Source organism: Zerene cesonia, chromosome 19, assembly GCF_012273895.1.
Source record: "Zerene cesonia ecotype Mississippi chromosome 19, Zerene_cesonia_1.1, whole genome shotgun sequence".
In the NCBI taxonomy this organism is placed as follows: Eukaryota; Metazoa; Arthropoda; class Insecta; order Lepidoptera; family Pieridae; genus Zerene; species Zerene cesonia.
The window spans coordinates 10,147,215-10,161,849 of NC_052120.1; the positions used below are offsets into that span (position 1 = coordinate 10,147,215).

The window sequence follows — 14,635 nt, forward strand, 5'->3', positions numbered from 1 at the left end:
TTTTTATAATTAAGTGTAACAGTATTTATGGCCAGACTAAGTATATACAAGAATTGCTCGTTTAAAGGTATAAGATAAGATAAGATACACAGATATAAAGAGGGGACTTTTGTATTTTTGTGTGTTTGTAACGTATTTATGGACTATTGGACCGATTTCAAAAATTCTTTCACTATTAGAAAGCTGAAACTTCAGTGAGTGACTTGGGCTATATATGTACCACGGGAGAAAACAGGGGGGGGGGGAACAGCTTATCCCATACGATCCATATATTCGAACGATAAGTGTGGTTTTAAGAAAACAGATTTGTGTGAAATGTAATGATTTAATTGTAGCCAAAAATACAATTAAAGTAGCATTATCGTGTATTGTTATAAATCCCCGACTTTATAATCAATTTTAAACATTCTAACATTTACTCTAAGTTACATTTTAATTATTATTTTTATACAGATACGTATTATTTTTCTGTATATGTGTTTGCACTTTCAAACTAAATTTTTTGTAACAATTAATGTATGTGCATGACTTATATTTCTACTTATGAAAAAAAAATTGTCTAAACACTTTAATAACCAAAACTTACACATTTTTTGTATAAAAAAACGAATTATAACAGACGCCCGTTTTAAAACATAGGTACGGTTCGTGCGTTTTTCTTTATGGATACATAGAATAATACACCAAGCGGTCTTTAACAAAAGATGGACCACACGCATCGCTACTTTCTAACCGATTAATCCATTATTGTAACGCTATCAAACTGACCGACAGTTTAACGATTGTCGAATACCATGCACTATTCAATTATTTATTATTTATAGCTTATTTATGCATGCCTTCATAGACACATCGTCCATCACTTGTTGATTTGCCTTCACTTGGTATGGTAAAATTTCATTTTTTTTTTATAATCATAATTATTTTAGCATGTGAACGAATGATCATAAGAACAGAAAAAGCTTCGTGTAAGCCAAAGGACATTATTCGAAAATCAAAAAGATTTGCCGGGAAAAATACGACCATTTTTTTTTAATTTTTATTGTAGGTAAGGGAATATTATTCCCTTTGAAATTAATATAACATCAGTCTCCCCGTGAACACGCTCGCTGTAAAGTGTTCGAAACGCCGGGTTAATAATATAATGAATAAATCGCGTTTAAAATCCGTTAAAAAGTTTTTAATTTCTAATTTAATATAACATTTCATTAATGTGTATTTTAAAATTAATGTTGTATTTACTTTATTCTTGTAACATTGAACTCATAACAAATTTATGACAATTTCTACGAAAATGACATTTCGCGTTATATTACTTTGTTCAATTTGCATAAATACAAGCAAAGAATTGCAAGTGAAAAAAAGGTTACAATAGCTGGCCAAATCCTTTGTTGTGTTATCATCAGCCTTGTAGTTTTAATTGTGTGACCGAATTTATGACGAGGTCTAAGAAAATCAGACATCGAGTAAAATATCTCAGAACTTTTTTTATGCTAGAGCGGGCAACCGAGCTGATTCCATCCGATCAACCGCCCATGAACATTTCCAAAGATTATCCCTAGGGATTAGGGATTAGGAGAAAAAAGGAATACAGGATTGGACCGGGAAGTATTATTCTGATATTTTTCTTCTCAAAATTGTGTTATCAATATAAAAAACTATTAATCGATCGATCACAAAATCATTGGGTCAATAAAAAAATCGATAAACATTTTAACACTAAGTGCCGATTAATGTATGCAAGTGCGATACTTCCTATTGTCAGATGTATTTTTTTTCCTGGCAATTTTTTTACACTACACGGAAGATATTCGTGACCTCTGACAGGAGTTCCCAACGTGACCGCAGCATTGCTTTAATATTTCTCATAAACAATTAACAATAGATCGTTTGCTTTTAAACGTATATTGTATTTGAAATCACCTAGAGCTGCACACACACATTAACTACGATTTTTACAGGCCTTCAATTACAAGTAACTGTCAAAATTTATTATTTATGCCTTAAATACAAGAATTTATCATGTTTTTTCAAGCACTAAGTACGCTTAAAAGCATTAACGGAAACGATAGATGAGTCAGTGGGATTGAATGTTGCCATTGAAGAAAAAGAAGAGCAATAAAATTCTTTGTTTAAAAAATTAAAACGTTATTCATATTACGTATTTAAGGCATAACAATTTACGAACACGCAAACATACATGCCTATATTCAAATTGATTGCACGTGTGAAACAACCTTTACATTGATTTATTACAATTTATAATCTATGGTTACGGTCGTGGTCATAGAAGATTTTTTATCTGCAATAACTTATATACCTTGACCTTTTTCTATACAGTAATAATAGTCTGTCGATTGCGAATGTCCTTTGATAAGAATCGATGTAATGGCTTTAGTTGAGAAAATTTATATTGAGGTAGTGACCGATTTAAATGTACTTCTGATTTGGTAATCAATTTCCGAGACAAGGGTTTTAATGTTTATTGAAGTGCATTTCCTTGACTGTGTTATTCAAAAGAATTTGAATAAAGCAACATGATCACATATAGATAGCATGGTCAAGCGTATACGTTAATTTACTTAGCAATTTTTCTACCGGGCATCTTTTAATTTAAATTAAATGCATCAGGCAGGAAAACATGAGTTATACGTTAATACTTATAACAAATTGTAATCTAGAGATTTAAAAATGAGACGATATCTTTTAAGATGACAGATGAAAAGCGCGTTTCGCGTGTGAAACCGCGGAACGCAGCTTGTATAACAAAATAGTTTGTACCAATTGTAATAACGAGATTCAATAAAACTATAAGAGGACTTACACAACTGTATATATTATCTATACTACTTCACAACAAATAATTGCAGGTTGCCCAATATACAATACTTACGTTTTAATGGACTTATAATATGCTAAATTTTGTGCAGGAAATATCTGTCTTACTGCTGATGGGTTAAAAAATATTTTACGGTTTGGGTCAACTCGGATAAAAAAAAGTTACGCACCAGCTTTCTATTGGTGATTAATAATCCAAAATTGGTTATGTTATTCTGAGACTTCTCCTCAACATAATAAAGATGGATATTTACAAATAATATACGTACATTTTCATTTGTCAACCCAAAGACGAAGAAAGTTTACAATTCGACTGTTTTTTTTTTTGTTTTTAAATCGAGTTTCAACAGATTGACGTGACGTAAAATTTATTTATTTTTATTTATTTTTATTTATCTATTTATTTAAATGGTAATTTTAAATGGTATCTCCCCTCCAGGACGTCGGTTTTTTTCTTTTCAGGACGATATCAAATTGAAAGTTTTGACTAGTAAAACAACACTGTGTCAAATTCAAAATGGCCGAAAACTCTAATTGAGGTCGGGGATTTAAACTTTTAATTTAATGTTATTGCGTATTATTAATTCAATGGTACGGTAAATAGTCCCAAACAAAAACTCACAAAATTGGGTAAAGCTATAGATTTAGTACTGTTTTTACAATCTATAACTATGTTATTTTTTTAGTTTTATAGCATATAAAAATATTCAAACACAAATTTGACCAGTGTAGATACAGAGTACCTAAAGGCCTACAACATGTCTTATATTGTAGACTTTTTAGTTTCGCGCCTCAAATTCCCGCCCTGTCAGTGTCATATAATAAACATAACTTTTTACATAAAAACGCGCAATAAAAAAGTGTGAAAGTTTAAAAATTAACTAACATGGGGTCATAGCCATTATGGTGTGAATGTTACCATATAATAGTCAGTTAAGCGGTGCTTTTTGTAACGACACGTATTTACATGATTACGTGAATGTATTACGTTTCACTGCGAAAAAGGAAATCTAGAAAATCTTACACACGTCAAATTAACTGAATAATAGCGTTCACATAATTAATTATGCCGAATACTTTTTGTTTGACTTAGAGGGTCGAGCGAATGTCATTAGTTTTATGGATTACTAGCTTGCCCTTGGATTCGCTCGCGTGGTCGAATAAAAGTTACAATTGTCAATCATATCACATTTCTTCATAATAATCAGAGTGATTCAAATTTCAAATATAATCATTCCATGGGCATAAATAAGACTATAGTACTACTATGGGTAAAAAAACAATAATTTATATTTTTCACAACTTAGGTTAATCGTTAGTAATGTTATAAATACGAAAGAGTGTTTGTTTACTTGTGCTTCTTTCACGTCGTAACGAAGCGACTTTAAGCTATAATTTTTGTGCCTTGAGATAGCAGGCTAGAGATTGACACATTATGCTTCATATACCACATTAAATCATTAAATAAATAAGACATAACACAACAAAATTCTTAAAAAATGTTCCCTGAGCATTTTCATAACTGCAGTTAATGATGAAGCTTTAATACAAAATTAAGAAAAAAAGTCCAGTAAAGCTTGTCATTAATAATATAAAGTATTTTATAACAATTAAAAACAGAGGGCTTCATTACAATTGATACCCGTCTAAGTTTCAAACATGCTGTATCGTGTGATCTAGGCCCCAACAAAAGACTAAACAATCGGACTATAACTCTTTCAACGCTATTAATGGACATGAGAACTGAAATTGTTTAAAACAATACAAAGCAAATATTGTGAATAACGTCTTTGATGATAAGTTAGCATTCAACGATGCCCTGTGTTTTTTAACTTTCAAATATTTTTCCTTGCCACGAGAGACGGATGAATTGAAAGTTATCTGATGCAATGAATCTTCATCATTTTTATTTATTTATTGAGATTTCCAACAAAGACTAGGTACAGATAACATTTTATATAGCATTTAACTGAAAAAAATTACTCATGTCTATAGTATTATATTATCTGTGCTCATGTGTTGTATTTAAATAATCATGTACTTTGACACAGGCAAATAGGAAATAATAAATACTGTCTTGTTGCCATTAAAAAAAAATCATGTGCTTGATGTTTGTCTTCCATTTTTGAATTTGACAAAGCAATTTCAGAGAACTATTGAATTCGATTTTCATCAGAGCTCATCAATCTCTTCGATAAAAAATGTATCGCAACCGATCAATAGAATTCCTTATCTCGATTTAGAGTCAAGCTTACCCAAGCATATAATTAGAATATTATCTTACATCGTCTTGCATTCCTTCCAAAAACAATAGTCATTAGTCGCGGTCACCGCGAGTGTTGCCCGATATGTTATCTTGCGAGATATCTTTATTTATGAAATTGACTTCACCAGAGCAGTTACCACACTGGGCTTTACCACTCTATGGTTTACCATAGAGTAAGGTTACTTTAAATACATAGGTTACTTTTCTCTAACTTAAAAGGACATCAATACGAATTCATAACCTGTATATTTGTGAATGATAAGGAGATAGTGCATGCATTCTTGTGTGGAGATTAAAATACTATATTAAGAACTATAATGTAACCCGTGACACTAACTTACGAGCATACATTAGTACGATGCACGAATGTTTGTGTTCACGTATGGTACAACTTTTGCAAATGTCATAAAACACAGACTGTAGGACTTCATCTTAGACCGTATTAAGATTATAGACTTTGTTTTTCCTCCATATTTATGTTCTTAAAGTTTATACTTTACTTAATTTAGGCTTATGCCTTGCTGGAGATATATAATTTATTTAATTATTTTATTGCTTTCCAATGGCTTCCCTCGATACTTATGTAACGCCTGTTGGTATATATAAGTGACATTTATATAAATTAGAAAGTTATTTAGTTATTCTTATAATATTTAATATCATACATTTAATTGCGGAGACGATCAAATTATCGCTTCTTCTCTCAAAACCTTAAAAAATCATGCTGTTGTATTGTTATTTCTAAAATAATCTTTGGAAGTGATCATGTTATTTTGACTTCTGTCCATACCACTAACCACGTTCCATACTTTCATATAAATATATCAAATATTTTTTAATATAACCCAATTATCAGTATATTTTTATGTCATTTATAATCAAATGTACCTACATTAAAGATAATAAGCGCACCACTATTTACCTACAACATTCCCTCTCTCTCTTTCTCTCTCTCTCTCTCGTTCTTTCAGAATAACCAAGTAGAACTCGCGCCACCTTCACATTCAAAATCTTGAAATTGAAATTTACGTCAGCCAGTTAACCCAGTTCACAGGAACTCGTGATGACGCCGCGTGACAGTGATGGAATGATGAGATCTTTGATATTTACGAATCTGTTTTTTGTTTATCCTATAATTATACGAGTTATCGTGATTTTTAGCCTATTTTGGCAGTATTGACTGTAGAATAAAAAAGAGTTACTGATTAAAACCATGACTCGTTTATTATTGAATTTATTTATTAACCATGTGCATCGAACGCAATATTGAAATGAATAATCTACTCGCTTGAATCTAAAAAGTAATTCCGACCCTTATTTCAATTTCCTTTCAAATAATGTTAATTACAATCGAAATAATCTCGGAAATATTTATTACTCATTATGACCTAGGCGTAAATTTTATTTGTCAATTGTGCAATTTTCTTAACCACAAACCTATTTCATGCAAAAAATCTATCAGTTAATCTGTTGCTAAATGTCACACTAGCTGTACCGGCGAACTTCGTAACGCCATAGAATATTGTTTCGACATATTATTTTCCTTATCATTTCACTTTGAACCCTCCCTAGACCTCCACGGACATATCAAGACCGAAATAAAATAAATGCGTTCAGCCATTCTCGAGTTTTAGCGAGACTAACGAACAGCATTGATTTTTATATATAAGAAGATATCCCAGACACAGACGACTTCACAATAAATTAAATGTAGGTACTTTTGAAACCAATTAAGAGTTTTTTTACGATTTTATGTACAAAACATTCTCTGTAGATTGTGTTGTACCAAATAAATATTCTGTGCTGACTTATACTGTCATTAGCTGGCCAACCATAAATTATTCAAGATCAGATACCTAATCGTTTACAATAAACAATTTCTAATGTATTATTGAGTGAGTTTCACCATAAACTGTATAATCATTTCTGATGTAATGGATCTACATTTAACGCCGTTCTGAGTCCCACGCCCACTCCCAAGTCTGGCTTTAGAGCTATCAGTTGCAAAATTTATTATTGCAAATAGCCTACACGTTATCAAATTATATAAAACTAGCTGCGCCCGGCGGTTTCACCCGCATAAGTCCGTATCCCGTAGGAATATCGGGATAAAAAGTTGCCTATATGTTATTCCAGTTGTCCAGCTGTCTACGTACCAAATTTCATTATAATCGGTTCAGTAGTTTTGCGTGAAAGAGCAGCGAACACACACACATCTTAACAAACTTTCGCATTTATAATATTAGTAGGATATTAAGTAGGATATGATATATTATTATAAGTAGGATTGTACGACTGAGAGCTTTAAAACTAATTTGTTAAAACTAATGGTAACGATGTTACACACATCTTTATTGTAATAATTATTTAACTATTAAACCTCTTTTAATTTGTCAGAACCTTCCAAATAAAAAATACAATCATCAAAATCTGTTCACACAGTTCTGAGGTACCAAATACAAAAAACGGGCGAAATGAATACTCGTCCTTTTCTAAGTCAGTTGAAAATCAATTACTTGTCCATTTCTATCATAGATAAATGATAAAAAATACGAAATTAGCGAATTTTTATGAGAATGTTTCGAATTCGAGTTACGCGCCAAACGCCATAAAAAATACGAAATAAGGCGCGTATTAAAAAAACAAAATTAATAAAATGTCATATTAATCTAATTGACAGATAGACTAAGAATTTTAATTTCATGTACTAACATAGTCTTTAACCATACTATTACTAACAAAAGAGACTATATATTTGCTCGGTTAAATGAATATATTTTTATTATTATAAGAAGTGCTCATTACCGCCTTCTTCTCTTTTTGCGAATGCTCATTGCTCGTTGTTAGTTTTGTTTGTCTAGTGTATTATTGGATAGTCTGCTAAACCACACATAATATATCCTACGTCCAAAAACTTTTTTACATAATTTACCAGTATTGCTCCATTAATTTCTATTATGTTAGTAATGCGTAAATAACTCTGTCCGTCTGTCTCTTCTTCACGACTAAACATTTGAACCGATTTGTATGGAATTCGTATAGTTTGAGACCCGAGAAACATAAAGTTTTCATTCCAGAAATCCCAAAGAAACGGGAACTGTGGGGGAGACATTTCTGTATGTTTCCTTTGACAGCACAGCCGAAGTCACAGGTGCTATGCTAGTACTAAAATAAACCTTCTATAAAAGAACATTATAAACAAAGAAAAGCTAAGCAACCCCAATAAAACGTTTATAAGTGTCATAACAACCGATTATATGAAGCAAAAAAAAGACGCATAAATTCGAAACATGGTATTTACAACAAAAACCGCAAGCAACTTATCGCATACTTAACCGTAACGCAAGTGCGAGTTAAGTAATGTTTATAAACAAGTTATCAATATTTGGTCCGCACAACGCTCCACTTCCGTCGTTTTCACTCCAACGAAAGTGAAACTGATTCTAATACGAAATGACTTCTAAGCACACGTACTGAGGTTTCATTTTTGCATCTCATTTGTTTAATAAAAAAGTGCTTATAAAATGGACTGTAATAAACAGTCTGTATTGTATTTTTATATATAATTTTTTATTATATATACTAGGGTACTTGCCTGCTTGGTTATAAAAAAAAGGAGAAAAAAAGTTGTTGAGCAAACAATGATGCTATGATGCTATGCTATAAATGCTATTTATGATGATAATGGTGATGAACTTCAATCGACCAGTTATATATTTCTGTTTCTTCAGATGAAAAATTCTGAACGTAAAAATGTTGTATGCAGATGGTTTTTATCAAATTCTTTGGTTATAGTTGATTAAATAAACAATTAATTAAGTTATTATAGCTTAAACTAGACACAAAAATAGAGTATTATGTAATACAAAAACGCAAGCAATGAATTAGATTCTAGAAAGATACATAGCATAAATATACTGATTGACTAGACTAGTATCTATAAAAGCTAAGTATTCAAGTTAATATTCAACGGGTTTATTTATGTCTTTAAAATGGAAATTTATGAAAATAAACATAGGCACTTAAAAATAAAATGCATATTAATCAAGCAAATTATATTAATTTCCGATTTTTATTTAAGCGAGATTAGTATGTATTAGTAAAAACTCTAAAAATGATCATAAAAATGTAAAACAAAATTACGCGTATTGCAACCATTTTATAACTTAACAAAGTTTAAGCACCAGTGTTGCTTCACACGACCCTAAGATCAACAACTTGATACCCACTTCGATAAAGGTCTCTCTAGACGACCTTAGGACTCGAGCATGACCTTTCTAATTTGATTTTATAATTAATAAAGAATTTTCTAAATATTTTCTAAAATTACAAGTTTTTTAATTGCTGGCAACATTAATTAAATAAACAATATCCATAATAAGAAGAAATCCCACAAAGCTCGATAAATTCACATGCGACAATGGACATAGATATGCGGTTTCGAACAACCTCACACAAACACAACTATAGCTATCTAACACAAACACATAAAACACTAGAAACCGAAATAATCCCGGGTGCGTTCTGAAACCGAAAATCTATGCACAATTTTTTTTTTGACACTTACGTAAATTTTGGCGGTCATTTTGAAGTTTAACTGTCACTCGCGTACGCATGCGCGTGGTATCGCGCGGCGAATGGCGCCCGAGGTCCCGCGCGGACTATATACCCGCCCCCCCAAGCTATTATTATATTAATTACGTTGAGTTTTCACTGCAAAGGCTCACTTGATCTGGATCTAATGCTTCCTTGTTCAGTAATCCCAAATCGGAAAATTGCAGACATTTTTCGTTCAAAAGCAAATGTACCTCAATGTAGATTGTAGATGAATAAAGAAAATGCTGTAATAATAATTAACTTTTATTTACTTAAAGTCTCTGAACAAAGACTGAGTGTTCATTTCGGAACTTTCGTTCTGTAATAAATTACATAAATGTAAACATGGGCTGATGAGATGAGAAATATATTTTTTGTACTCACGGAGTATAATATCACAGGACTTTTTAAGAAGATGAAAAAAACAGCTACAGTGATGTATTTCATATTCTCTATAACATATCATGTAAGTAAACCTCTAATATTAAACGATTTTATTAACTTTAAACTATTTTACATATCGACTCGTTACGAGAACTCATTTACATTAAGGACCATCTTTTTCTATTCCATACATAATGAATTTAACCCAAATATAATCCCCTATACACAAACGCGGTTAAAAATATTTCCTTAAACATTTAAACTGAAATTTCAAAAATATCCATGAAACCTAATAAAAATAAACTTATTCCAAATTCAAATATACAATTTCACAAATTTTATATTTTTGCATTGCATAATATCAAGAGCTTTACTAAAATATACAAACGTTATGTACAAAGAAGATGATGTACAGTACATGACTTTAACAGTGTAAGTGAAAAATATATTTTAAATATTGAAGATCTACTATAATAAATGAACAAAATATCTTATGTCGTTTCAGTGTTTGTCAAAAATTATGCACTAAAAGGATGTTTTTTCAATACGTCAAAATTACATATTCAAGCTTATTTAGAACATGTTAACCCGGTCAATCCTGTTTTGGCATCGTTACTTAATACAAACAACGTAATGCATTATTCATTTAACAATGGAGCGCGTTTGATTCGTATAGTGGCTTGAGCAATTGTTGGACCTTAGATGTAAGGTTTCTTTCACCACAATTCTCAACTTTCTTTTCACATGAATAGAAGTTTCCAGAAAGAATAGTTGATGGTATCTTCTTAAATGGCCTTGTGACATTTTAGTGTACCAAATTCTAAAAATAATTACGCCCTACCCTTCTATCAAGTTCGGAAACTAGTTCTAGTGACAGACAGTCCTTAACCTAATAAAAAATTTCTTCAATAAGTTTTACTGAGATTGAAACATATCTTAATTGCATGTTAATTATAAAAATATTCATGAAGCCAATAAAACGATTCATTAAAATCAAAAAAATACTTGCAAAACACTCTTTGAAAATTAATTTAAATTAGATCAATTCGGCAGCTTTAGAGAAATATTCAATTAATAAATTTTATGTAATGTTTCATTTTGTATGATATATTTTGTTCAATTAAAGGCTAATTTTATAAAAATTCGGTATGCCAATATGTCCTTAGAACAGCTCTCTAAGTTAACTTTTATTTTTGATACACACAAGTAAAGCAGCAGCTTAAAACTGGTTAATAATAATAGCATTTTCATCATCACCCTATTTCGTTAGTGCTAAAGTAAACTTAAGAAATATTTTGATTTTATGTAACAGCTGTTTTTCCGACCCCGTGGGATTTTCATAACAGAACCTCCTGCTGTTTCAAATTTAATCCAAATTGCTTCGGTGTTTTAGACGTGAAGATAAACTAAACGATTTTAAAAGTTATTGTATCTTATACCCTTGTAATATAGATTATATCAATTTGAGCGTTTAGCACTGGTCACTCGGGCAGAGTCGGAGCGAAAGCGCAGCTTAGAAACGAACGAGTTAAATGTATTGATACATTGATCAAAATCTTATTTGCATAACCCTAGTCGTTGGTATTTATCCATTTCGGACTTTAGTCTAGTCTTGGAACTAGCTCTCGATACTGTCTAAATTCTAGGCATTAGTCAATAGATTTGAATAGCATGCGTAGCTTAGTCACAAACCTGTCCTTTGAAATATTCAGGATATCAAAGTAATAATAATTTTTTTACAAAAAACCATCATCTATGGCCCTGGAGGTGACGTACCAACACCCATTTAAACTGGAATCAATGATAACCATTTCCTAAAAAACTCAAAAATAATAACGCCCATGGGTTGAAAACCCAAGGAGCTACGAAAATAAAAAATAAATCTGTCGAATTTTTCGCTTCCGTTTTTGGCAAAGGTCAAAATAATTTTGGGGTATACAATACCTTTTTACTTCATTTTCAGGTAATTAAATCTATATTCCAATAAATTCAATTCGAGATTAGGTAGTAAAAAAAGGCGAAGGAAGGCGTGCTAGGAAGTAAAATCTACTATTGTTGTCAAATATGGGATTCGAAAAACGATCGACTCCATTTTCCCGCGTAATTATTCAAACATGACCAAAACATATACATTTTTAAAAAAGTACAACTGTCCAATCGTAAAACTTCCGGAACTATACAGATAACCACAAACTCAATAACCACTCTGAAACCTTACCCATTGCATAATGTCCTACAAAATCATAAAAAACCAAATAACTATTCAAGACGTGACCTAGCTGATTCAAGACAGAATTATATCGACAATCTGCCAATCGTAATTGAAACCTCACGATTAAAAACTTTTCAAAGACCTTGAGATATCAGTAGATCATAGACACCGAATGGAAACCGGATAATGCAGATAACTTATATAGTGTGAGTTCTCATTTCACTTTTTTTTCTAAACAAGGACAAGTTATATATTAATTTAAATTAAGCATTTGTTAAGTCATTCTTCACTACATAGTATAAAGCAAAGTCGCTTCGTCGGTATGTATGTACTAGATCTTTAAAACTACTCAACGGATTTTGATGGGATTTTTTTTGGGTAAGCGCTACCACCGCCCATGAGCGTTTTGGAGAGGCGTAAGGTCTGGTAATCGACAAATGGATTGTTGATTTTAAATTGGGAAGGGATTTAGAAAGGTTTGATGATGAGAGGAATAAAGGAAAGGGCTGGGAAGGATAAGGAAAAGGATATGAGCCTACAGAAAAATAATGCGCAAAATAGTGAGTAATATGTTACGGATCAAATTTTTCTGACAGATTGTAATCTCGCGAGTTTCATTAAAATCTGTCGGTATTTCAATTCTACGGCGATTCAAATAAAGCATAAAATATACCAGTAACATTCAGGAATTTCTGCCAATCATACACACAGCGTAGCTGGCATACCATATTTTTTCAATTATTATCTAACATTCTTAATACCATAGACGAATACCATACGTCACATTAAAAGCGTGATCATAGCTTCTTAACAATTTATAAGTACATTACAAGCACAACACTTCGACAATGCAAGGTCGCCTCACGTCCGGCTGTCTGTCCACCGATTCGTACGTCATTGTATATACTACCGCAGTAATTAGTGAGTGGGCTGGCAATACTGAATAAAAAACAATAGAAAAAAAAAACATTTATCATGTTATAACATACAAGCGTTAAGATAATTTAAAGATTACAGATTACAAAATGAGTCAGGATTGAAATGACAGAATAAAAAATATTTTAAAATAAGAACACCAAATATTAAATACAATAGGTAATGAATACACAGTCCATTGAAATGTTACATATCTTGGCCATAGCGTGTGTTTCTCAGATGACGCAATTTTATTTTTGTTAGTTTAGTAGAAAATAGAAAATTGACATAATAATTGTGGCGGCCATCTTAACAAAAGGGTCATGCTTTACCAGCAGTTACAAAAAAAAAATTCGAGACTTCATTTATATAGCAAATTGTATTATTTATGATCTTATTTCTATAACTTTACAAACACGTAAAAAAGTGCGTCCTCTGAGGAACACAACCCTCAAAACCGGACGAACTAACGGACTAACTAAAGTAAATAATAATTTAAATGCATCGTTGATTTGGTAACGCCGGGGCTACATTCGGGCGAAGGCATAGAGACATCGTTTTGACATGCCATTTTCACAACTGGACCATATTTAAATAGGAATGTTCGAATAGCACCAGCTCTCTAATAAAATGTCGTATAATTCAGTACACCCAGTAGTTTTATGCAGACAAGAACTTCGCATGTGCTTTACGATATGTTTTTCGCGCCAACTTGACACGAATTTTCGCGCGCTATTGTTGCCCCAGCATATGATTGAGATCAATGAATCAAAAAATGTATAAAAAGTCGCCGTCACGATTTAAAAGGAGACATATGCCCGGATTTATCGATAAACCTTCAAAGATACAAAAAAATAGTTTTTACAATTAGCTATTATACGTATTAATAGATTATTCTATAGTATGGCTTATTTAATACACGTCAATATTATTTCTTATGGTGTTTCATCGCAATATTTGCTTATTCCAAAATAAGATAGTATAGATAAAGGAGCAGTGGTGGCTCAGTGGTGAGAACCTCGGACTTCAAAATCGATAAGTCGGGGTTCGAGACCGGGCGAGCGTGCAGGAAGTAAATTGATTTTTCAATTTATCTGCGCATGGGGATAACATCACCACTGCTTAAAACGGTGAAGGAAAACATCGTGAGGAAACCGGCATGTCCAAGAATCAAAAGTTCGACGACATGTGACATCTGCCAACCCGCACTTGGCCAGCGTGGTGGATTATGGCCTGAACCCTCATAGGAGGCCTGTGTCCCAGCAGTGGGAACATATATGGGCTGATGATGATGATGAAATAAGATAAGTTTCCTTTCTTTTTTTTAATTTAAGTTGTATGTGAATATGGATTGCCCTTCAAACTACTAAGAACAGACCATTGCATCTTATTATGCCTTTATTTGTACATACCAGTTAATTTTA

At 31.9% G+C, this 14,635-nt stretch overlaps 1 protein-coding gene across 2 annotated transcripts in view; it reads right to left on the bottom strand.

The window, feature by feature from the left end:
* Window positions 1-9,779, bottom strand: part of LOC119834715 (pollen-specific leucine-rich repeat extensin-like protein 2) — a 37,074-nt gene extending 27,295 nt beyond the window's left edge. For both annotated transcript variants that reach the window (XM_038359179.1, XM_038359180.1), the window contains exon 1: window positions 9,672-9,779. In XM_038359179.1, the coding sequence (XP_038215107.1) occupies window positions 9,672-9,689 (18 nt within the window). In that variant the 5' untranslated portion in view covers window positions 9,690-9,779. The remainder of the gene's footprint in view (window positions 1-9,671) is intronic.
* Window positions 9,780-14,635: the final 4,856 nt, after the last annotated feature.